Consider the following 26,351-nt stretch of genomic DNA (forward strand, 5'->3'; position numbering starts at 1 on the left):
GTTAAGGTTTCAATTCATTGAGTTCATTGAGTGTCGGTGCTGTCTAGAGATCAGCAGAGTAACCGTGTAATACTCTTCCATATCAGTAGGTGGCAGCAGGTAGCTAATTGCTTTGTAAATGTCGTATCTAATGCTTAAACCAAAAATAAACAAAAGGCGAGTGCCCCTAAGAAAGGCATTGAAGCTTAGGGATGGCTATGGAGAACGAAACTAAAACTGAACTAGCTACAAAGTAAACAAAAAACAGAATGCTGGACGACAGCAAAGACTTACAGCATGTGGAGCAGACGGCGTCCACAAAGTACATCCCGTACATGACATGACTATCAACAATTTCCACACAAAGAAGGATAGCGTCCGCACAACTGAAATAGTCTTGATTGCTAAAACAAAGCAGGTGCGGGGAATGGCGCTCAAAGGAAGACATGAAACTGCTACAGGAAAATACCAACAAAACAGGAAAAGCCACCAGAATAGGAGTGCAAGACACTACACACAGGAAAACACCAAAAAAATCCAAATAAGTCACGGCGTGATGTGACAGGTGGTGACACTTATTTTGAGACAAGAGCTATAGTGATGCATGGTTGGTTATGGTTTCAATTCATATCCAATAATTGCAACAATGACTTTTTATTGTCAATATCAACTACCCAGTTGACATTTTTAAGGTTTCTGCTGGTGGTGTGCCTCCGCATTTTTTCAATGAACAAAAATGTGCCTTGGCTCCAAAAAGTTTGAAAAACACTGCACTAGTGTACTGTGAAATACAGTCTGGTGTGCCGTGGGAGATTATGTAATTTCACCTATTTGGGTTAAAAATATTTTATGCCCACCAGTAATTATAACCTGCAAATAAAGTGCCGTTGTTGAGTGTCGGTGCTGTCTAGAGATCAGCAGAGTAACCGTGTAATACTCTTCCATATCAGTAGGTGGCAGCAGGTAGCTAATTGCTTTGTAAATGTCGTATCTAATGCTTAAACCAAAAATAAACAAAAGGCGAGTGCCCCTAAGAAAGGCATTGAAGCTTAGGGATGGCTATGGAGAACGAAACTAAAACTGAACTAGCTACAAAGTAAACAAAAAACAGAATGCTGGACGACAGCAAAGACTTACAGCATGTGGAGCAGACGGCGTCCACAAAGTACATCCACACAAAGAAGGATAGCGTCCGCACGACTGAAATAGTCTTGATTGCTAAAACAAAACAGTTGCGGGGAGTAGCGCTCAAAGGAAGACATGAAACTGCTACAGGAAAATACCAACAAAACAGGAAAAGCCACCAAAATAGGAGCGCAAGACACTACACACAGGAAAACACCAAAAAAATCCAAATAAGTCACGGCGTGATGTGACAGGTTGTGACACTTACTTTGAGACAAGAGCTATAGTGATGCATGGTTGGTTATGGTTTCAATTAATATCCTGCAATGACATTTTATTGTCAATATCAACTACCGAGTTTACATTTTTAATGTTTTCTGCTGGTGGTGTGCCTCCGCATTTTTTCAGTGAACAAAAATGTGCCTTGGCTCCAAAAAGATTGAAAAACACTGCACTAATGTACCGTGAAATACAGTCTGGTGTGCCGTGGGAGATTATGTAATTTCACCTATTTGGGTTAAAAATATTTTATGCCAACCAGTAATTATAACCTGCAAATAAAGTGCCGTTGTTGAGTGTCGGTGCTGTCTAGAGATCAGCAGAGTAACCGTGTAATACTCTTCCATATCAGTAGGTGGCAGCAGGTAGCTAATTGCTTTGTAAACGTCGTATCTAATGCTTAAACTAAAAATAAACAAAAGGTGAGTGCCCCTGAGAAAGGCATTGAAACTTAGGGATGGCTATGGAAAACGAAACTAAAACTAAACTGGCTACAAAGTAAACAAAAAACAGAATGCTGGACGACAGCAAAGACTTACAGCGTGTGGAGCAGACGGCGTCCACAAAGTACATCCCGTACATGACATGACTATCAACAATTTCCACACAAAGAAGGATAGCGTCCGCACGACTGAAATAGTCTTGATTGCTAAAACAAAGCAGGTGCGGGGAATAGCGCTCAAAGGAAGACATGAAACTGCTACAGGAAAATACTAACAAAACAGGAAAAGCCACCAAAATAGGAGCGCAAGATACTACACACAGGAAAACACCAAAAAACTCAAAATAAGTCACGGCGTGATGTGACAGGTTGTGACACTTACTTTGAGACAAGAGCTATAGTGATGCATGGTTGGTTATGGTTTCAATTCATATCCTACAATTGCAACAATGACTTTTTATTGTCAATATCAACTACCCAGTTGACATTTTTTATGTTTTCTGCTGGTGGTGTGCCTCCGCATTTTTTCAGTGAACAAAAATGTGTAATACTCTTCCATATCAGTAGGTGGCAGCAGGTAGCTAATTACTTTGTAAACGTCGTATCTAATGCTTAAACCAAAAATAAACAAAAGGCGAGTGCCCCTAAGAAAGGCATTGAAGCTTAGGGATGGCTATGGAAAACGAAACTAAAACTAAACTGGCTACAAAGTAAACAAAAAACAGAATGCTGGACGACAGCAAAGACTTACAGCATGTAGAGCAGACGGCATCCACAAAGTACATCCACACAAAGCGTTGGTTATGGTTTCAATTCATATCCTACAATTGCAACAATGACTTTTTACTGTCAATATCAACTACCGAGTTTACATTTTTAATGTTTTCTGCTGGTGGTGTGCCTCCGCATTTTTTCAATGAACAAAAATGTGCCTTGGCTCCAAAAAGATTGAAAAACACTGCACTAGTGTACCGTGAAATACAGTTTGGTGTGCCGTGGGAGATTATGTAATTTCACCTAATTGGGTTAAAAATATTTTTTGCAAACCAATAATTATAATCCACAAATAATGTTGCCGTTGTTGAGTGTCTGTGCTGGTTACAGCTCGGCAGAGTAACCGTGTAATACTCTTCTATATCAGTAGGTGGCAGCAGGTAGTTAATTGCTTTGTAGATGTCGGGAACATGGTTTGTCGTAAACACAATATTTAGACGACAGCAGGAGGCAGGGTGCAGGAAAAAAGGTATCTAATGCTAAAACCAAAAATGAACAAAAGGCCTTGAAGCTTAGTGATGGCTATGCAAAACTTAACTAAAACTGAACTGGCTGCAAAGTAAACAAAAACAGAATGCTGGACAACAGCAAAGACTTACACGCGTGGAGCAGCAGACGGCGTCCACAAAGTATATCTGTACATAACATGACAATCAACACCAAAATAGGAGTGCAAGACAAGAACTAATACAATACACACAGCAAAACAACAAAAAACTCAAAATAAGTCACGGCGTGATGTGACAGGTTGTAACAGTACACCTACTTTGAGACAAGAGCTATAGTGATGCATGTTGGTTATGGTTTGAATTCATATCCAACAATTGCGAGAATTACTTTTTACTGTCAATATCGGCTGCTGAGTTTCATTTTTTAATGTTTTCTGCTGGTGGTGTGCCTCGGGATTTTTTTTCAATGAAAAAAATGTGCCTCAGCTCAGAAAAGGTTGACAAACACTGATCTACTAAGACCGCATGTATAATTGATAAGTGCAAAAGTGGTCTATCTAAATGGGGATCTTGTGTGTATACCCACTGTCACCATGGAGACACTTATTTTCCTCCACAATTAGGGCATCATATGGTCCAACCTTTGGCGTTTTGGCATGTTGCACACGAAAATAATTTGTACCACTTTTTCTTTGCCATAAAAAAGTGTGATCTAGATCTTTTTTTTTATGTAAAAAAACAATAATCAAATGCATAAGCAATTATGTAATATCATGAGGACATTCCTTATACCATGGGTCGGCAAACCAACATGTTGAAAGAGCCATATTGGACCAAAAATACAAAAAACAAATCTGTCTGGAGCCGCAAAAAGTTAAAAGCCTTATGTAAGTTTTATAATGAAATCAACACATTAAGTAAGTGTCTCAGAGGGTTAGATAACTCCTGGAAATTACTGGCTTAAAACTGCCAAAGGTATAGATGTGTGTGCCCAAGTTAAAGTAAAGGACAGGCTGTCTTCTTATAATGGATTTATTAACAATCTTTGCAAGCTGGGTAACGTTTGCTGTGGTCTGGAACAACATGGCACACAATCAGAAATGCTGCCAATATTACATACAGATAATGTGTCATGAGACATGCAAATATAAATTAAATACACAGAGGATATAAGTAAAGGAAATTAAACGAGCTCAAATATTCCACACAAGTCAATAACATCAACAAAGCATTCACGCACAGCATAAAACGTTTGGTGGACAAAATGAGACAACGAGGGAGTGGCATAAAACACGTCTTTCTGTGGCAGCGACAGATAAAGTTGTACACGTAAACCAACTACGATGAGTTCAAGGACCGCCAAAATTAGTAGGACAAAACGGTGCTGGCCAAATACTGTCATCAGTGACGCTTAAACTCAAACATATTAAACAGTGGGCTTTCTAACAATTAGGAAGGTTTGTGTTATGCTTGTCCTCCTACAGAAACATTATTAAAACAACAAATATATATTTCCTCCCATCGTTTTCCATTTTTGAAAAAGCTCTTGGAAGCCACTAGGGTGGTGATAAAGAACCCCGCCTTATACATTTATATTAATATATTAATTATGTTGTACAAGTTATATGTTATATGTTATACACCTGCTCAGTGGCCTAGTGGTTAGAGTGTCCGCCCTGAGATCGGTAGGTCGTGAGTTCAAACCCCGGCCGAGTCATACCAAGGACTTTAAAAATGGGACCCATTACCTCCCTGCTTGGCACTCAGCATCAAGGGTTGGAATTGGGGGTTAAATCACCAAAAATTATTCCCGGGCGCAGCCACTGCTGCTGCTCACTGCTCCCCTCACCTCCCAGGGGGTGATCAAACGCAGAGAATAATTTTGCCACACCTAGTGTGTGTGTGACTGTCACTTTAACTTTAACTTAAGGATACAACAACAGTGACTAGGATGCGGGAAGCGGGGATCGAACCTGGAACCCTCAAGTTGCTGTCACAATTTACCAACCGAGCCACGCCGCAAAATGAAAATGAGTTTGACTCACCTGTTCCATATTAAAAAACTAACCCACTAAAACGCCTGCAGACACCAAAACGAATCAATTGAATTCATTTTAATCAGACCCTTTATGGGGAACTGTACTCTTTTTTTGGAATTCTGTCTATCGTTCCCAATCCTTATGAGAGATAAGAAGACAAAAGGTTTTTTTTTTTTTTGCTTTCTAACATGTAAAAATGGTCTCAGTACGCACACGTGTCGTTTGTATGTGGCGAGCATGTATTCTTGACTGTTGTAGTGACATCATATCCCCTTTCTTTCCCTCTATTTCCCCTTACTAACGCAGCATTAGGAAAATCCAAAGGTATTGTATCATATATATCATGGCCTCTTCCCCACGTCTCTCCTGAATCCTCATCCATCCTTTACAGCAGGGGTCCCCAAACTACGGCCCGCAGAAGTTCCCAATTCAAAAAAATATGTATATTTTATATTTTATTTTATTTATTTTTTGTATTAAAAAAAATGTCATTTGTCCATTCTAATCCATTTTCTACCGCTTGTTAGTCTCGGTGTCTCCTAGCCGCTCAGGCAAATCCTATTGTCGAAAAATGCATTTTCCCATCAATAACATGACATCGTCGCACTCGGTATATATACAGTCGTGGTCAAAAGTTTACATACACTTGTAAAGAACATACTGTCATGGCTGGCTTGAGTTTCCAATAATTTCTACAACTCTTATTGTTGTAAAGTTTGGTTCTTTTATGAATTTATTATGGGTCTACTGAAAATCTACTGGGTCAAAAGTATACATACAGCAATGTTAATATTTGCTTACATGTCCCTTGGCAAGTTTCACTACAATAAGGCGCTTTTGGTAGCCATCCACAAGCTTCTGGTTGAATTTTTGACCACTCCTCTTGACAAAATTGGTGCAGTTCAGCTACATTTGTTGGTTTTCTGACGTGGACTTGTTTCTTCAGCATGTTTGAGTCAGGACTTTGGGAAGGCCATTCTAAAACCTTAATTCTAGCCTGATTTAGCCATTCCTTTACCACTTTTGACGTGTGTTTGGGGTCATTGTCCTGTTGGAACACCCAACTGCGCCCAATACCCAAACTCCGGGCTGATGCTTTTAGGTTGCCCTGTAAAATTTGGAGGTAATCCTCCTTTTTCATTGTCCCATTTACTCTCTGTAAAGCACCAGTTCTATTGGCAGCAAAACAGGCCCAGAGCATAATACTACCACCACCATGCTTGACGGCAGGCATGGTGTTCCTGGGATTTCTCCTTCAAACATATTGCTGGGTATTGTCAATTTTTGTTTCATCTGACATCACATGGACAAAGATAAGACCTTCTGGAGGAAAGACTTGTGGTCAGAAGAAACAGAGTCCTGACTTAAACGTGTGGACAATGCTGAAGAAACAAGTCCGTGTCAGAAAACCAACAAATGTAGCTGAACTGCACCAATTTTTGTCAAGAGGAGTGGTCAAAAATTCAACCAGAAGCTTGTGGATGGCTACCAAAAGCGCCTTATTGCAGTGAAACTTGCCAAGGGACATGGAAGCAAATATTAACATTGCTGTATGTATACTTTTGACCCAGCTGATTTGCTCACATTTTCAGTAGACCCATAATAAATTCATAAAAGAACCAAACTTTATGAATGTTTTTTGTGACCAACAAGTGTGTGCTCCAATCACTCTATCACAAAAAAATAAGAGTTCTAGAAGTTATTGGAAACTCTAGACACCCATGACATGTTCTTTACAAGTATATGCAAACTTTTGATCGCCACTGTATATATATATATATATATATATATATATATACAAACCCCGTTTCCATATGAGTTGGGGAAATTTTGTTAGATGTAAATATAAACGAAATACAATGATTTGCAAATCATTTTCAACCCATATTCAGTTGAATATGCTACAAAGACAACATATTTGATGTTTTTTTTTGCAAATAATCATTAACTTTAGAATTTGATGCCAGCAACACGTGACAAAGAAGTTGGGAAAGGTGGCAATAAATACTGATAAAGTTGAGGAATGCTCATCAAACACTTATTTGGAACATCCCACAGGTGTGCAGTTTAATTGGGAACAGGTGGGTGCCATGATTGGGTATAAAAACAGCTTCCCAAAAAATGCTCAGTCTTTCACAAGAACCATCCAGACTGTTATCGACGCAAAGTTGAAAAGCCAGCATCTGTGATGGTCTGGGGGTGCATTAGTGCCCAAGGCATGGGTAACTTACACATCTGTGAAGGCACCATTAATGCTGAAAGGTACATACAGGTTTTGGAACAACATATGCTGCCATCTACGCGCCGTCTTTTTCATGGACACCCCTGCTTATTTCAGCAAGACAATGCCAAGCCACATTCAGCACGTGTTACAACAGCGTGGCTTCGTAAAAAAAAGAGTGCGGGTACTTTCCTGGCCCGCCTGCAGTCCAGACCTGTCTCCCATCGAAAATGTGTGGCGCATTATGAAGCGTAAAATACGACAGCGGAGACCCCCGGACTGTTGAACGACTGAAGCTCTACATAAAACAAGAATGGAAAAGAATTCCACTTTCAAAGCTTCAACAATTAGTTTCCAATCGTTTATTGAGTGTTGTTAAAAGAAAAGGTGATGTAACACAGTGGTGAACATGCCCTTTCCTAACTACTTTGGCACGTGTTGCAGCCATGAAATTCTAAGTTAATTATTATTTGCAAAAAAAAAAAAAAAAAAAAGTTTATGAGTTTGAACATCAAATATCTTGTCTTTGTAGTGCATTCAATTGAATATGGGTTGAAATTATTTGCAAATCATTGTACTCCGTTTATATTTACATCTAACACAATTTCCCAACTCATATGGAAACGGGGTTTGTATATATATACATATATATATATATACATATACTGTGTACCCAATGCGGCCCCCAAGTCAAAAAGTTTGAGGACCCCTGCTTTACAGCCTGTAATGTTCACCATCATCCTCACTAACCTCTAAACGTATGTGTCTCCAGCATGGGGGTCCGGGTCATGGACACATCCTGGGTGTCCCGCAAGGGCTCGTCCACACTGGCCCGCAAGACCTGCTCCACCCCTCCGGGCTTGCAAGGCCCCAGCTCCCCCGCCGACTCTCTCATCCCCGAGCAAACCGCCGAGTTCGCCGTCTCCCCGGCCGCCACGCCGCCCCCCGGGGAAAGGATCAGGTGAGCTCTGCGCCCCGTATCTTCCCCCGGCTATTATCCGTCATCACCATCCAGCTTTGTGCGGTCTCTCAAGGTCCCCCATTATTTTAAGCCCATCACTTTTGGTTTTCAAAAAAAGGGCGTACGTGAGCACACCATGCATGTTCACATAAACAACACATCAACGTGGCTTTGCTCTTTCAGCTACTTCACGTTCGCACCCCTTTCCCCCCCCCCCTCTCACCACATGGTCACCTTCCGAGATAACAAAGGTGGCTCTTTCAGCCAGTGAAAGGGTGTTGTGTCTGTCGCGCTCTGCCAGGGGGACTGCATAGGAGGACCCTTTTTTAGGCGTAGGGGGCGCAAACGTATGAGCTGGATAGTGTTGCACTGTGCAGAGACCCCTCCTCACAGCTCCCAGCAGCGTGCAGACACAAAGGCGATGCAGGCTCACACTTTGACAGCAGCTACTTTTCTTTTTTTTTTTTTTTTTTTTTTTTTTTGGTTGCCGCTTCTTTGCGCTTGTGTTTGCTTTAAGATGACTGTGTTGCCAAGCTTGGTGCCCACCTCCCACCTATATAGCTTTTCTTATTTTGGACGACTAACCCTTCCTCCCCCCCGATCATCCAAACAGCTTCTCTTCCTGTCGCTCCCGTGCATCTCCCTGTTCAGTCATTAGAGCTGTGTCTTTTGTGCTGTCTATTCTCTTAATATCTACAGCTCAGACGTGTCGCCCAATCGGCCGGACACCTCTCATGCTCACGCACCCCCGGGGGAGGACCGTCCGCCCCCTCCCTACCCCTCCTCCTCCTCCTCCTCCTGCCACGCCGCCCACCACCACTTCTACCCCAAGCCCCCGCCCTGCGCTCGGCCCGTGGCCCCGGGTCCGGAGTCGCAGCCCCCGGCCTCGCCCCCGCCGCCCCAGCGCTGGTCCGGCTTCATCCCCCCCGCCCCCCTCCCGTCCTCCTCCTCCTCCTCATCCTCCTCCTCGCTCGACATCAATTCCAACCCCAAGCCCAGCTGTCTGCACTTCCCCAAGCACAGCCCGACCGGTGACGCGTCATCATCGCATGCCCCCCCGCCCGACACTAACGCATCGCCGCTCTACATCAAAACCCCCCTGGCGCTCGCCCGCCACGAGCAGTCCCTCGTCAACCCCCCTAGCCTCCCTTCCTCCGCGCCCCCGCCCCCGCCGTGGGCCGCCTGTCCATGTGCCAGAGAGAGAGGACTCCCCAGGCTGACTAGGTAAATATGACACACCCGAATGGCGAGCGGCTCCTTTTGTCAGTCCTCTCGCTCGCTACGTTTTCTTTTTGCTTTCCCCTCGCCCCCTTCCAATGACGCACCTCTGACTGCATAACATTAGCAGAGTCTGGTTGCTAAGCAACCAAGGATGTCGGATTCATGCTGACAGACAATAAATACATGCACACAAATAGCATATGGATGTATTTATTCCGGAGTATACAGCACGTAGGGCTGGGCGATACGGACGAAAAGGTATATCTCGATTTATTTTTGATATACAGTCGTGGTCAAAAGTTTACATACACTTGAGTTTCCAATCATTTTTACAACTCTTATTTTTTTTTGTGATAGAGTGATTGGAGCACATACTTGTTGGTCACAAAAAAACATTCATGAAGTTTGGTACTTGAATTTATTATGCATTCCATCCGAGGTCGGGTCGCGGGGGCAGCAGCCTAAGCAGGGAAGTCCAGACTTTCCTCTCCCCAGACACTTCGTCCAGCTCTTCCTGTGGGACCTTGAGGCGTTCCCAGGCCAGCCGGGAGACACAGTCTTCCCAACGTGTCCTGGGTCTTCCCCGCGGCCTCCTACCGGTCGGACGTGCCCTAAACACCTCCCTAGGGAGGCGCTCGGGTGGCATCCTGACCAGATGTCCGAACCACCTCATCTGGCTCCTCTCGATGTGGAGGAGCAGCGGCTTTACTTTGAGCTCCCCCCGGATGGCAGAGCTTCTCACCCTATCTCTAAGGGAGAGCCCCGCCACCCGGCGGAGGAAACTCATTTCGGCCGCTTGTACCCGTGATCTTGTCATTTCGGTCATAACCCAAAGCTCATGACCATAGGTGAGGATGGGAACGTAGATCGACCGGTAAATTGAGAGCTTTGCCTTCCGGCTCAGCTGCTTTTTCACCACAACGGATTGAATTTATTATGGGTCTACTAAAAATGTGAGCAAATGTGCTGGGTCAAAAGTATACATACAGCAATGTTAATATTTACATGTCCCTTGGCAAGTTTCACTGCAATAAGGCGCTTTTGGTAGCCATCCACAAGATTCTGATTGCTTTTTTGATCACTCCTCTTGACAAAATTGGTGCAGTTCAGCTGAATGTGTTGCTTTTCTGACATGGACTTGTTTCTTCAGCATTGTCCACATGTTTAAGTCAGGACTTTGGGAAGGCCATTACTAAAAACCTTAATTCTAGCCTGATTTAGCCATTCCTTTACCACTTTTGACGTGTGTTTGGGGTCATTGTCCTGTTGGAACACCCAACTGCGCCCAAGACTGATGATTTTAGGTTGTCCTGAAGAATTTGGAGGTAAATCTCCTTTTTAATTGTCCCGTTTACGCTCTGTAAAGCACCAGTTCCATTGGCAGCAAAACAGGCTGTAGAGGTTGCCCTCTAGTGGGTTCTTCAGACCACCACAGACTGCCAGGAATTCAGGATATAACACTGTTTTATTTTCTTTCAATGGTGCGAAGTCTTTTGCTTTTCAGCACGGTGTCTTTTCTGCGTCCGTGTCTCTCAGCAGCACCTCCAACTCCACCCACTCGTTTCCTCACGGCTGCTGCTAATAAAGGTGACAGGTGATTAGATGGGCCATCTACGCACCTGTCGCTGTCTTCGAGGCCGGTCCTGACACGCCCCGTTCCGCGGCAGGCCCGCAGGCCACGCCCCTCTCAACACAAACCCAGAGCATAATACTACCATCACCATGCTTGACGGTAGGGATGGTGTTCCTGGGATTAAAGGCTTCACCTTTTCTCCTCCAAACATATTGCTGGGTATTGTGGCCAAACAGCTGTCAATGGAACTGATGCTTTACTTGGAGTAATGGCTAAATCAGGCTAGAATGAAGGTTTTAGAATGGCCTTCCCAAAGTTCTGACTTAAACTTGTGGACAATGCTGAAGAAACAAGTCCATGTCAGAAAACCAACAAATTTAGCTGAACTGCACCAATTTTGTCAAGAGGAGTGACCAAAAAAGCAAGCAGAAGCTTGTGGATGGCTACCAAAAGTGCCTTATTGCAGTGAAACTTGCCAAGGGACATGTAAGCAAATATTAACATTGCTGTATGTATACTTTTGACCCAGCAGATTTGCTCACATTTTCAGTAGACTCATAATAAATTCATAAAAGAACCAAACTTCATGAATGTTTTTTTGTGACCAACAAGGATGTGCTCCAATCACTCTATCACAAACAAATAAGAGTTGTAGAAATTATTAAAAACTCAAGACAGCCATGACATTATGTTCATTACAAGTGTATGTAAACTTTTGACCACGACTGTATATCTCGATATATTTTTCTGTGAAAGTATACATATAAAGATATTCATTTTTGAGCAATATTCAGTGAAATTGTACTGTAAACAGTCAGTGGCACTTTTATTAACCCAGTTAGTCAAGATGGGTATTAACAGCACAGTAAATAAACTGTTTAAGTAGCACAGAATTACATAACATAAATCAAATAGAAAAAAGTTTTTTCTACCTAAAATAAATAACATAGCTGTGCAAATAATACAAAATGTATCAAATTGCGATAAAAAAAAAAAAAATTTAGGCAGGCACTTTTTAATTCCCTGCCTGGTTAGATGACCCGCCCTATCTTGCCTCTGATTGGCCTGTCCCCAACCAATCGTGACTCATCATAGTAAACAACCAACCAATCATGGATGTTCTTATACTTGCAAGCACGTCTTGGAAGGAGGAAGGGGAGGGGTTTAGTAGCCCATGGAGGGGGAGCGGGAGAGAAGAAGGAACACAACAAATAAGCGGCGTTTGGTCATTTAAACGTGAAATAAATTAGTGAAATGAAGTGAATTATATTTATATAGCACTTTTTCTCTAGTGACTCAAAGCGCTTTACATAGTGAAACCCAATATCTAAGTTACATTTAAACCAGTGTGGGTGGCACTGGGAGCAGGTGGGTAAAGTTCCTTGCCCAAGGACACAACAGCAGTGACTAGGATGGCGGAAGCGGGGATCGAACCTGCAACCCTTAAGTTGCTGGCACGGCCAACTCTACCAACCGAGCTATACCGCCCCAATGTTATATCAATATTACGATATTTTCTTAATTCATATCTTGTTTAAAAATACATCGATATATCTTACAAACTCGATATATCGCCCAGCCCTAACAGCACGCTTTTACTAACCTGCAAATAATTCAACACGTTTTTTTTTTTTTTTTAGGTTGTCAAGGTACTTATAATGTAATACACCCAACATTTAATTAAACCCTAAATATCATCCTTAGAACGAAGGAGTTGGGTGAAGTAGAGTAGTACCTCAACTAAGAAGCTTAATTGGTTCTGTGACAGTGCTCTTCACTCAAAGCACAAAACCGTATTTGCCGCACTATAAGACGCACTTAAAATCCTTTTTTTCCCTCAAAACTCGACAGTGCGCCTTATAACACGTTGCGCCTAATGTAAGGAATACGTTTGGTTGAGCTTACCTACCTCGAAGCTATTTTATTTGGTACATGGTGTAATGATAAGTGTGACCAGTAGATGGCAGCCAAACATAAGAGATAAGTGTAGGCTGCACTATGATGGGTCTCAGGTAAACAACACCAACATTTTAAATGTTTCATTGAAAATATAGAACGTTACACAGGGCGCTCAAAAATCTATCAAAATGTTTTAGTACGACATTGGTAAGCTATGAAGCCGCACCGCTTGAAGGATTGTCAGCACATTAAACATAGGAGTATTATTATGGTGTGTGTATAAGGTAAGACATATTTGGCATTTTGTTTCGCAATATTATGCAAAAGCAACTTTTCTTACCTTCTGGTACCTGCTGATCTGTATTTAGGATCTGCTAAATCCTGGAAAATTGCGCGCGTCCGCCTTTGTAGTCTGATGAGCTTTTTCTTTTTCTCTATCTTCTTGTTATGTGACATTCATCCTCCGCTATTGCCATTTTTGATATAAAGTAGTGTAAAGTTCTTACTTATATCTGTCAGTAAACTCGCCATGAAAGCGCTAAAACATACCGGTGTAGTGAGTTTACATTATTCACCCAAGGAACTTTAGTTATTAGAGAGTTCCGGTTGGACGTTTTTTCACGGGACACATTTCCGGAGATGCTGCTCCGTTATTTATTGAAGTAAAGTCTGAATGTCATTAAAACAGTTAGCTCCGTCTTTTGGCACTTCTTCCACTCCCGTCCTTGCACGCTACACCGCTACAACAAAGATGACGGGGAGAAGACGCTGTCGAAGGTGAGCCACGTAAATAAGACCGCCCACAAAACGGCGCATTCGGACGCGACTGTCAGAAAGCGGCTTGAAGATGATCTGTAAAACATCATCTATGCAACATTTTGACCAAAGAACCACCATTACATGTTATGTAGACTACAAGGAAGTGTTTAACATTTAGAAAAAATAATAATAATATGACTCCTTAAATGTGCCCTATAATCCGGTGCACCTAATATATGATAAAAGATCAAAAATAGACCATTCATCGTCAGTGCGCTTTATAATCCGGTGCGCCCTATGGTCCGGAAAATACGGTATCTCAAATCAATGTCTCCAATTAAATTTCATAAAATCAATCTGATTGGTGTTTGCCCGATTTTGCCCGAACAGCACAATTTTAACATTTTTGGGATAAGAAATTTGTATAAAAACAATACAACAGAATGTACTACTAACGTTTTCTCAGCATCATCATTAGCAGCTTTTCCATATTTTCATAGATAAATGTCCGCCGTTTAGATATCATTTTGGCTGGCGTTCGACTCGCTCTGCTTCTGTGTGCCGCAGACAATCAGCGATACGCTCGAATTGCTTCGCCAAGTTGACGACACGCTTTTCATATTTTTGATGATTCATTTTTTTAATTCAGTGAATATCATCTTCTTCTTCTTCACACTCACTTTCACTTTTGTCAATCTCTTGCTATAAGTTAATGCTCGCAAGGTAAGAACAGGCGTTCTCACGTTTGCTACGCCGACTAATGACTCTCGTAACTGGAATTTTTGCTTGTAACCTAAAGCATAACAATTAGCTCTTATCTCAAAACACTCTTAAGTTGAGACACTCTTACGTTTAGGTGTACCACTGTATTGTAAGACAGTTATGACTTGTACTGGCGCACGTTTTCATACATATTGAATCTCATTACAGGTGTACCTAATCTAGTGTCTCGACCATATATGTCTTGTGTGACGTGGGAGTTATTGTGTGTGTGTGTGTGTGTGTGTGTGTGTGTGTGTGTGTGTGTGTGTGTGTGTGTGTGTGTGTGTGTGTGTGTGTGTGTGTGTGTGTGTGTGTGTGTGTGTGTGTTCTGGCAATGCTGACTTACTGGGGACATTGCTCTGTTTACACAGTCACCTTTAGGGGGACCTCTGACGGTATGGGGACAAAAAAACAGATCCCCTTAAGGCAGTGGTTCTTAACTTTGTTGGAGGTACCGAACCCCACCAGTTTCATATGCACATTCCAGTGACGTGCAGTCACTAGAGGCAGGTGAGGCGGGGCCTCACCTGCCATCATGGAAAAAAAAAAAATGCAAAAAGAAAAAAAATTAATTAAATTGTTATATGTATCCAGTGATTATACTATAAAATTATTTTCCATTTAACTTCACCAGTTTTAGATTATTTTTATTCAAAATCGCTGAATTTTCACATTTGCCGTTCAAATACTGAGAAGAGACGGTGCGGTGAACAGCAGCCAGTTGAGGCACGTCACTCAGTGCCTCAACATGGATTCCGGACTCGGCTAACTGCTGGCCTGCTGTGCAGTGAGACTGTATTGCTATATGAATTATATTATACATTTCCATAGTTTAGTTAGCTGAGGTATATAATGTACAGTGTATTTTGTCAACAACTGTCAGTGTGTAACGTATTTCTTGTGCTGAGCGATCATAAAACGGCTGCAAAAGACGCACTGACTGAGGCTCCAGTAATCCGCCTCCTGCACCCCCGCCGTAGAATTGTTATATCAACTAAAGCCCGCACTTAAACTTTCCACGTGCAAGATTGAATCTATTTAAAAAAGTTATTTCATAAGAAGCCAAAAAGTGCAAAAACAATAATGTTCGTGTTGGAGGAGTTGTGAATGACTGCAGGGCCACAACATTAGGTACACCTGCAGACTGCAGGTGTACCTAATTCACAACTCCTCCAACACGAACATTATTGTTTTTGCACTTTTTGGTTCCTTATTAAATAACTTTTGTAACCTATTTTCATGGACTTTCCTCTTTGTTTTTAAGTTCCTGTTATGCGCTGTTATACAGTATATGCCTTGAGCTCTTATTTTGAAGGCGCTAAGAGCGGAAGTGATGACACGGAGTGGAGCGGAAGTTTTTGAAAGAAGGTAAATAAAGTGGTCCTCGTGTAAACTGGAGCCTCCGTCTTTGTTATTTTGTAGTTTCATACAGTATAGGCGACATTTATAAACCCTCGGTTACACTTTTTTAAATAGATGAGGGCTTTAGTTGCGGCGCATGGACTTCATTTATAAGTAAAGGTAAGACTATAATAAAGTTTTTTTATTAAATGTGCTTTTTTGTGTGCTACAGTTTGTATGTGTAAAGTTAAAGTTAAGTTAAAGTACCAATGATTGTCACACACACACTAGGTGTAATGAAATTTGTCGTCTGTATTTGACCCATCCCCTTGTTCACCCCCTGGGAGGTGAGGGGAGCAGTGGGCAGCAGCGGCGCCGCGCCCGGGAATCATTTTTGGTGATTTAACCCCCAATTCCAACCCTTGATGCTGAGTGCCAAGCAGAGAAGAATGCTGGTATGAGCTTTTAAACATAACCCGTTAACTGCTGCCAATCAAATGGTGAATAAGATACTCTTTAGGGTTCATATGTTTGTAAATCTGACTGTGATGAAGTCAGTGCCTCACCTGCAATCAACCTCACCGCACGTCACTGGCACATTCACCGAACCAACGTTCCCTCTAAGGTGGGCAATTGCGCAATCTATGCCGCGCAAAAAATCCAATCCCACTCTAAACAATAAACAAATCGTTTGTTTTGTATGATTTTGCAATGCAACTGTGAGTAACAGGTGACGAAAGGCGGCCACAGCAGATAAAAACAATGTTTGTCAACACTTAAATTATTGTAACGTCTGTGGAGACACTTAAAGGAGGACAGGAATTCCATTGGTCCCTTTATTTAGCGAAATTGTTTGTCGGCCATAACCACACCAAAACAATGTGTAAAATACTTTTATCTCGCAAAACTGGTCGTTGTCTACCGTACAAACCAAGCCAAAAGCAACTCTTTGTCATCTGTTATATCAACAGCAGCCGCTTGCTCTCTCTCTCACCTGCACCAACACATACACTATGGTAATTAGCCACTGGTGCGTTTATGGCCACACAAAAAGTTGGACAACTCCAACACTACACGTAAAGTGTAAATTTCAGGTCGTTTTACTATGACTCCTCAATCAGTGTGCTTATTCTACTGTCATTTGTTAAGAATGTTATTTTTTGGATATTAATCATGAAATGATGTTACGGGACTACATAATTGCTTATAAAAATATTTATTTTACGGACAGAAAGTTAATAAACACTTCATCTCATGAAGTTAGATGTGAATGTTTTAAGGGGAACTAAATGTCATCTCTGAAAGGGGTACACAATATTTCCAAAGCAGGACCCCCACCCAGGCATAAAATACTATAGTGCATAACTGATTGAAAAAAAATATATATCTAAGTGGGCCAAATCACATATATTAGAAAATAATCTCTTGAAATTGACTCGTCACTTGATTATAATAATAAGACATTAAAAATTGTTATGTCAGGTTTGAGACTAATGTGCAGCTGGTATGACAATGCTCAGGGTGTTTGTGCGTTTGCTCACACACATGAAAAATTAGAGGGAACATTGCACCGAACCCTTCTTTAGTGAAAAATAAAATGTTTTGTTTTTTTTCAAATTCAAGACAATGTTATATGTTTTTGGTAACATTGTAGTATGGGGAACATATTCTAAGTAACAAAGACTTCATTTAGAGTTTTTTGGACACGAGGGGAACATATTCTAAGTAACAAAGACTTCATTTAGAGTTATTTGGTTAGGGTTAGGGCCAGGGTTAGAGGGTTGAGGGTTATAATAAGGCCATGCCATTTAAAGCAGTGGTCCCCAACCACCGGGCCGCGGACCTATTGGTATCGGGCCGCACAAGCAATAAAAAATAAAAATAAATTTAAAAAATAATAAATATGTTTTAATTTTTTTTTATTAAATCAACATAAAAAACACAATATATACATTATATATCAATATAGATCAATACAGTCTGCAGGGATACAGTCCGTAAGCACACATGATTGTATTTCTTTATGAAAAAATAAAATAAAATCAAAAACACCCCCGTCCGTGGGACAAATTTACATGTGTCGATCGGTCCAGAGCTACAAAAAGGTTGGGGACCACTGATTTAAAGCATTAATAAGTACTTAATAATGACTAGTTAAGAGCCAATATGTTACTAATTTGCATGTTAATAAGCAACTAATTAATGGTGAATATGTTCCCCATACTAAAGTGTTACCATGTTTTATTACTGGTGCACAAAATGAACCGTGCATGAACATCACCTTGTTCAAAGAACAAAACCAACACAGTGCATAAACTCACAACAAATTACACACCTGCAAACCAGTCAGCTGTTGCCATATCCGCAATACGCCGATAGGGAGAAGTTTTTATTTACACGATGAGTCGGGTGTGTCTTGACCTCCGCCGAACCCCTGAGCCTGACTCATCGAACCCCTAGGGTTCGATCGAACCCAGGTTAAGAACCACTGCCTTAAGGGAAACCTTTTTAAGTGATAGTCAGATCCATTCTGAAGATGCCTAAGTGATTTTTTTAAGCTTTGGCCCATAAAACATGTTCAATGGTTAGTTTGAGTGTGAGACATTTGCACAGCAGCCCCCTCATTGGGCTGTAGCTGATACTGCTCTGCTCACACGTCTTCCGTGTATAGTTAATCACTTCCACCTGGTGAAAGTTCCTATAAGAGGACAGCTGTAGTGCTGTATTCTGAGGATCATGTCATATTTAATTTGATTTTTTTTTTTTTTTTTTAATGGTCCTCAGTAGTGACGTACAAATGTGTGTGAATTATGCACAATTATTTTTTCCTCAGGGTCCCCAGTAAGAATGATCAGCACATTACTTCATCAATCCAGAGATTTAAAGACGTGTATGAGCTAACTGGGCAGTGGCCATTTTACCTACTTTTTTTTATGCCTCCACAACCTGTAGAAGGGGTGGTCCCCACAAGTGATAATCAAAAACTTGGTCCCCATTTCAAATGATAACCAGTATGTGTGTGTGTGTGTGTGTGTGTGTGTGTGTGTGTGTGTGTGTGTGTGTGTGTGTGTGTGTGTGTGTTCTTGTATTTCTAACCTTCTTGAGACATCAAGAACAAAAAGTAGCTTCCATATGAGGAGGTGTGAACAAGTGATGACCTAAATCATGGTCCCACTAGCATTGCATCTAATAGGGAGTGTCTCATTAGCACCCCTGGTGGTGAAATCTATCAAAATGAGGGTGGTCCCATAAAAGGAGGAATTTTTCAAATTGACTGTGTGTCGGTTTTAAAAGTGCTCCCCCTCTGGTCAACATATGAAATAACAAGTGTGCGTAAGAAATTGAAATGCGCCCCCTTTGGCCAACATTAATACAATAAATATGTATATAGAGACATACTGTAATAACTTGAAGTAAATAATGAAAATTAAAAACCAATTACAAAAAAAATAACTAAAAGCAGTTTTTTTCTCACAATGTGTCGACTTTTTTCCTATTACATTGGGAACAATTTCTCATATCCTTTGTTATTTTTTCATTAAATTATAACTTTTTTTTAATGCAAAATGATTACTTTTGAATGCAAAATGGTGACATTGGTCGTATAAAATCCTGACTTTTATCGCGATACTGGCAATTTTTTTGTTGTCCTTGGAAATTTGTGACATTTTTTTGAGTAAAATGATGACCTTTGTCGTCATTTTGCCGAGTAAAATTCCGACTGTTACTATAACATTGCCTACATTTAAAAGTTTTCTTATAAAATTGTGACTTTTGTCGAGAAAAATGAAGACTCTTTTCATAAAATTGCCAAAAGTTTTTCTTGTAAAATTGCGACTCTTATTGAGTAAAATTCCAAGTTTGATCATAATATCGCACAAATGTTCAGTTTTTCTTGTAAAACTTTGACTTGCGTTGTGTAAAATGACGACTTTTATTATAATACTACCAAAATTCTAAGTTTTTTTTGTGAAATTGTGACCTTTTTCTTGTGAAATTCCAACTCATTTTCCACAGCAAGCTTTTTTATATTTGCATTGTATGTATATATTATTAATGTTGTAAATACACATCTTTATATATCTAGAAAGGGTGGTCCTAAAGAGGTAGGCATTTTTCGCAGGTCTCAAGAAGGTAACAAATACAAGAATGTGTGTGTGTGTATGCGTGTGTTTGTGTGTGTGTGTGTGTGTGTGTGTGTGTGTGTTCTTGTATTTCTACCCTTCTTGAGACATCAAGAAGGAAAAGTAGCTTCCATATGAGGAGGTGTGAACAAGTGATGACATAAATCATGGTCCCAATAACATTGCATCTAATAGGGAATGTCTCATTTGCACCCCTGGTGGTGAAATATATCAAAATGAGGGTGGTCCCAAAAAAGGAGGAATTTTTCAAATTGACTGTGTGTCGGTTTTAAAAGTGCTCCCCCTCTGGTCAACATATGAAATAACAAGTGTGTGTAAGAAATTGAAATGCGCCACCTTTGGCCAATATTAATACAATAAATATGTATATAGAGACATACTGTAATAACTTGAAGTAAATAATGAAGATTAAAAACCAATTACAAAAAAAAGTACAAAATAAAAAAATTAACTAAAAGCAGTTTTTTTCTTACAATGTGTCGACTTTTTTCCGATTAAATTGGGAACAATTTCTCATATTCTTTATTTTTTCATTAAATTATTACTTTTTTTTAATGCAAGATGATTACTTTTGAATGCAAAATGGTGACATTTGTCGTATAAAATCCTGACTTTTATCGCAATACTGGCAATTTTTTTGTTGTCCTTGGAAATTTGTGACATTTTTTTTGAGTAAAATGATGACCTTTGTCGTCATTTTGCCGAGTAAAATTCCGACTGTTACTATAACATTGCCTACATTTAAAAGTTTTCTTATAAAATTGTGACTTTTGTCGAGAAAAATGACGACTCTTTTAATAAAATTGCCAAAAGTTTTTCTTGTAAAATTGCGAATCTTATTGAGTAAAATTCCAAGTTTGATCATAATATCGCACAAATGTTCAGTTTTTATTGTAAAACTTTGACTTGCGTTGTGTAAAATGACGACTTTTATTATAATACCGCCAAAATTCGAAGTTTTTCTTGTGAAATTGTGACCTTTTTCTTGTGAAATTCCAACTCATTTTCCACAACAAGCTTTGTTGTATTTGCATAGCATGTATATATTATTAATGTTGTAAATACACATCTTTATATATCTAGAAAGGGTGGTCCTAAAGAGGTAGGCATTTTTCGCAGGTCTCAAGAAGGTAACAAATACAAGAATGTGTGTGTGTGTGTGTGTGTGTGTGTGTGTGTGTGTGTGTGTGTGTTCTTGTATTTTTACCCTTCTTGAGACATCAAGAAGGAAAAGTAGCTTCCATATGAGGAGGTGTGAACAAGTGATGACATAAATCATGGTCCCAATAACATTGCATCTAATAGGGAATGTCTCATTTGCACCCCTGGTGGTGAAATCTATCAAAATGAGGGTGGTCCCAAAAAAGGAGGAATTTTTCAAATTGACTGTGTGTCGGTTTTAAAAGTGCTCCCCCTCTGGTCAACATATGAAATAACAAGTGTGGGTAAGAAATTGAAATGTGCCCCCTTTGGCCAACATTAATACAATAAATATGTATATAGAGACATACTGTAATAACTTGAAGTAAATAATGAAAATTAAAAACCAATTACAAAAAAAAATTTAACTAAAAGCAGTTTTTTTTCTCACAATGTGTCGACTTTTTTCCGATTAAATTGGGAACAATTTCTTATATTCTTTGTTATTTTTTTATTAAATTGTTTGTTTTTTTTAATACAAAATTATTACTTTTGAATGCAAAATGGTGACATTTGTCGTATACAATTCGGACTTTTATCGCAATACCGGCAATTTTTTTGTTGTTCTTGGAAATTTGTGACATTTTTTTTGAGTAAAATGATGACCTTTGTCGTCATTTTGCCGAGTAAAATTCCGACTATTATTATAACATTGCCTACATTTAAAAGTTTTCTTATAAAATTATGCCTTTTGTCGAGAAAAATGACGACTCTTTTCATAAAATTGCCAAAAGTTTTTCTTGTAAAATTGCGACTCTTATTGAGTAAAATTCCAAGTTTTATCATATCGCACAAATGTTCAGTTTTTCTTGTAAAACTCTGACTTGCGTTGTGTAAAATTACGACTTTTTTTATAATACTGCCAAAATTCTACGTTTTTCTTGTGAAATTGTGACCTTTTTCTTGTGAAATTCCAACTCATTTTCCACAACAAGCTTTTTTATATTTGCATTGTATGTATATATTATTAATGTTGTAAATACAAATCTTTATATATCTAGAAAGGGTGGTCCTAAAGAGGTAGGCATTTTTCGCAGGTCTCAAGAAGGTAACAAATACAAGAATGTGTGTGTGTAGTCAGAATATGCTTGCGTGATAATATTCCCCCCTTCGAGACTGGGCGAGTGTGTGGGTCTCTGCTGGAGGACGCAAAACTCAAGTGACGGCGCAGTTAATTAGAAGTCCTGTGCCACGACATGACTAACATGCAGTACATACATGCAGCAATACGATGGCTCATTCATTTTCCTGAGCTGGGTTATGTAATGTTTATCCAATAGCTCCCTTGCATTAATGTGCTTTGCTTCTATTTTCCTGTCTGTCGACTGCTCTGTTCTCTCTACTGTGAATACTGAATGTATGTTATGTTAACTGATGGCGCCACTTTCAGTTTGTTGTTGACTACCGCTGCACATGGTCGGGTGTTGTTGACACTCATGTGTGCGTGCACTTAATTAGGTACACTTGCACAATCTAATAAGATCCTATCAAACATTCTGCCTTTACAAAATTAACAATGCGCCGTTTTGGTCAATGTATTTGTATGGCAACATGTCGAAAATGTATCGGACCTTATTAGTTGTGCATATGTACCAAATATGGATTTTCTCAATAGTCTGCATTGAATCCATTTACTGACCATTATCTCAGAAGAAATGTTCATCCATGTCATTGTGTAATGATCTTTGATGTTTATATAAGCGTGATTCACGCCATTGTGGACTCATCTTGTTCAAAGGTTTGGGCGACATGTTCACTGGTATTTTGCACTTGCTGTAAATGCTCTAAATATAGCCGGGGAGATTCTTTACCTAACCTGACACAATGTTATTTAGTTAGTTGGTTAGTTTCTAACTAGGGTTGTACGGTATACCGGTATTAGTATCGTACCACAAAACTAATGAATCATATTCGGTACTAAAAAGTACCGGTCCGTCGTCGTCACGTCGTGTCATTGCTGGTTTACGAGCAGAGGAGCGTGTTCGGCAGCGCACAATCACCGAGTACTTACAAGCAGACACAGTGTGTAGACAGAAAAGGGAGAACTGACGCATTTTGGCTTAAAAACGAAAGATAAAGTTATAACACTGAAACACCCACAGGAAGAGGGGCTTTAAGACATGACTAGCTAGCTAGCAACTAAAGTCCATCCTCAATCGGCAGTGTTTTAGCTACTTCTAAATCACTAATCCTCGCCTCCATGGCGACAAATAAAGTACGTTTCTTACAAGTATCATCCCTGCAGGATGAGGAATAGCTAAACATGCTTCACTACACCACCGGCGTCAAAATGTAAACAAACGCCATTGGTGGATCTACACCTAACATCCACTGTAATGGATACAGGAGCGTATCTAGTAGATACTACTATGATTACATCGATATTTGTACATCGATATTTTGGTACCGGTTCCAAAATATTGGTATCAGGACAACACTATTAGTTAGTTTATTATATCTTCAGTCAGTGGTCAACGAAATAAACAAGAACAATGTTACAATCATTAATTGATAATTCTACAGACCAACAGGGTTTCGGCTTAACCTTTAAAGACCTTAGTGGCCACATGCGTGGACAGCACCTTTTAGCTCTCATTTCCAAAATTGTGGACACTACTGAATTGGGGTCTCATGCCGACATATGGACACTTATACTGTCATCTGGTGGTGTCAGAAGAGTATAACATACAATGGAATTTGGTGGGGAAAAAAAGTGTAAAAATAAAAATGTGCATGTCACTACACATGAAGTACACGTTTGTTACTTATGAACGAAGTACATCATATCAAAAGATGATTTTTAGTTTTTATTCTAATTAGGGTCCAATAAGCCCAAATAGCAAAGAAAAATTAAAAAAAAGCATGTAAACATACAGCTTGGGCCTTAAGAGGATAAGTTAAACACTTACTTCTCCTAACCCTATTAACAAAGTCAAATACAAGATGTAGCAAAACCGAGAGACATCAGGCTCTGATCTTGAGCTCCATAGACATGTGGAAACTGTTTACATTTTCCTTTACGCCATATATTACAAATACACCTTGTACACGGCATTAATAGCCATACAAATATGTATAGACAGTAAATACATAGACCAATAATGATGTAATATCCACTCATACATGTAGCTTCAACATTTGTTCCAATAACATACTATATGCAAACACTTATATTTCCATAAGTATTTATGTAACACATGTAGTTTTTGTTATCATTGATCAAAATATTAAGCACTGGTGTTTATTCTAGAGCAGGGGTCCCCAAACTTTTTGACTCGGGGGCCGCATTGGGTTAAAAAAATTTGGCCGGGGGCCGGGCTGTGTGTATATATATATATATATATATATATATATATATATATATATATATATATATATATATATATATATATATATATATATATGTATATATGTATATATATATATATATATATATATATATATATATATATATTTTGTTTTTTATTTTTTATTTTTTCTACCGCTTGTTCCTTACGGGGTCGCGGGGGTATAGTTGAGGTTTCTGTGGTTTATCCGAGCGGAATATACGTTAGGTCAGGAAAAAACACAGAGGCTATTTCATCCCTACAAGCCTGTTTCGCCGGTTTCCCTGAAGGGCAGAGAAACCTGCGGAACAGGCTTGTAGGGATGAAATAGCCTCTGTGATTTTTACTGACCTAACATATACTGTATATATATAAATATAAATATATATACATATATATATATATATATATATATATATATATATATATATATATATATATATATATATATATATATATATATATGTATAGATATATAGATATATATATATATATATATATATGGTAATATTTTAGTATGGGGAACATATTCACCATTAATTAGTTGCTTATTAACATGAAAATTAGAAACATACTGGCTCTTAATTAGTCATTATTAAGTACTTATTAATGCCTTATTCTGCATGGCCTTATTATACAACCAACCCTCTAACCCTAACCCTAACCAAATAACTCTAAATTAAGTCTTTGTTACTTAGAATATGTTCCCCATACTAAAGTGTTACCATATATATATATATATATATATATATATATATATATATATATATATATATATATATATATATATATATATATATATATATATATATATATATATATATATATATATATATATACCGTTTGTTACTCTCTGTGTCTTCTAGCCGCCCAAGCAAGTCATATTGTCTAAAAATGCATTTTCCCATCGATAACATGACATCATCGCGCTCGGTATATATATATATATATATATATATATATATATATATATATATATATATATATATATATATATATATATATATATATATATATGCACATATATATATATATATATATATATATATATATATATATATATATATATATATATATATATAATATATAAGACACAGAGAGTAACAAACGGTAGAAAATCGATTAGAAAAGACAGATTTTAAAAAGTAATAATAAAAAAATTTTTTTAACTTGGGACTTTTTGCGGGTCGGATTTTGGACGCCGGCGCACCGGATCCGGCGGTAGTATGGGGACCCCTGTTCTAGAGCGATACATTTTTCCAAGACATTGGTCCTAAAGGTTTTATTTTAAATGAGTGAATTAAACTGGAACATTTTAAGGCACATCTACATTTTTAAACTAGTTACTACCTTTGCTTTCTGAAAGACAGATGAATAAACGAATAGATTGTGCAACACAGCAAAAACAGAACACATGTTGTAATAGGAATAAGAAGCAAACTCTTCAACCAGCACCAATACCACTGATTAGTTTATTGAAAAACAACAAAACAATATTGAAGTGTAGCACACATGATTTTCACTCCAACAGTTTAAAGTGGATGCAGCTGTTGGATGCCGACAACTCTCAGTACTTCAAATGCAGGCACTGCCATCTAGAGGAGGAGGTTGTCTACAGCCACAGCTGTTTTTTTTGTAGACCCGCACCTTGAATCGTGGCGTTAATTGGAGCATTTACAGTAATGTACAATATGTGATGATGGTGAATGTACAGTCGTGGTCAAAAGTTTACATACTCTTGTAACAAACATAATGTCACCTGACATCACATGGACAAAGATAAGACCTTCTGGGGGAAAGTTCTGTGGTCAGATGAAACACAAATTTAGCTGTTTGGCCACAATACCCAGCAATAT

The 26,351-nt window shown here is 39.1% G+C and overlaps 1 protein-coding gene across 5 annotated transcripts in view; it reads left to right on the top strand.

Moving 5' to 3' along the window:
- arhgap44a (Rho GTPase activating protein 44a) overlaps positions 1 to 26,351 on the top strand; it is a 124,468-nt gene that overhangs the window by 78,921 nt on the left and 19,196 nt on the right. For 3 of the 5 annotated variants that reach the window (XM_061974222.1, XM_061974224.1, XM_061974225.1), the window contains 3 exons: positions 5,394 to 5,411; positions 8,081 to 8,269; positions 8,969 to 9,493. In XM_061974222.1, coding sequence (XP_061830206.1) covers positions 5,394 to 5,411; positions 8,081 to 8,269; positions 8,969 to 9,493 — 732 coding nt within the window. The remainder of the gene's footprint in view (positions 1 to 5,393; positions 5,412 to 8,080; positions 8,270 to 8,968; positions 9,494 to 26,351) is intronic. The other 2 variants (XM_061974227.1, XM_061974223.1) reach the window with 2 other exon arrangements.

The sequence above is a fragment of the Nerophis lumbriciformis genome, linkage group LG22 (assembly GCF_033978685.3).
Source record: "Nerophis lumbriciformis linkage group LG22, RoL_Nlum_v2.1, whole genome shotgun sequence".
Lineage (NCBI taxonomy): Eukaryota > Metazoa > Chordata > Actinopteri > Syngnathiformes > Syngnathidae > Nerophis > Nerophis lumbriciformis.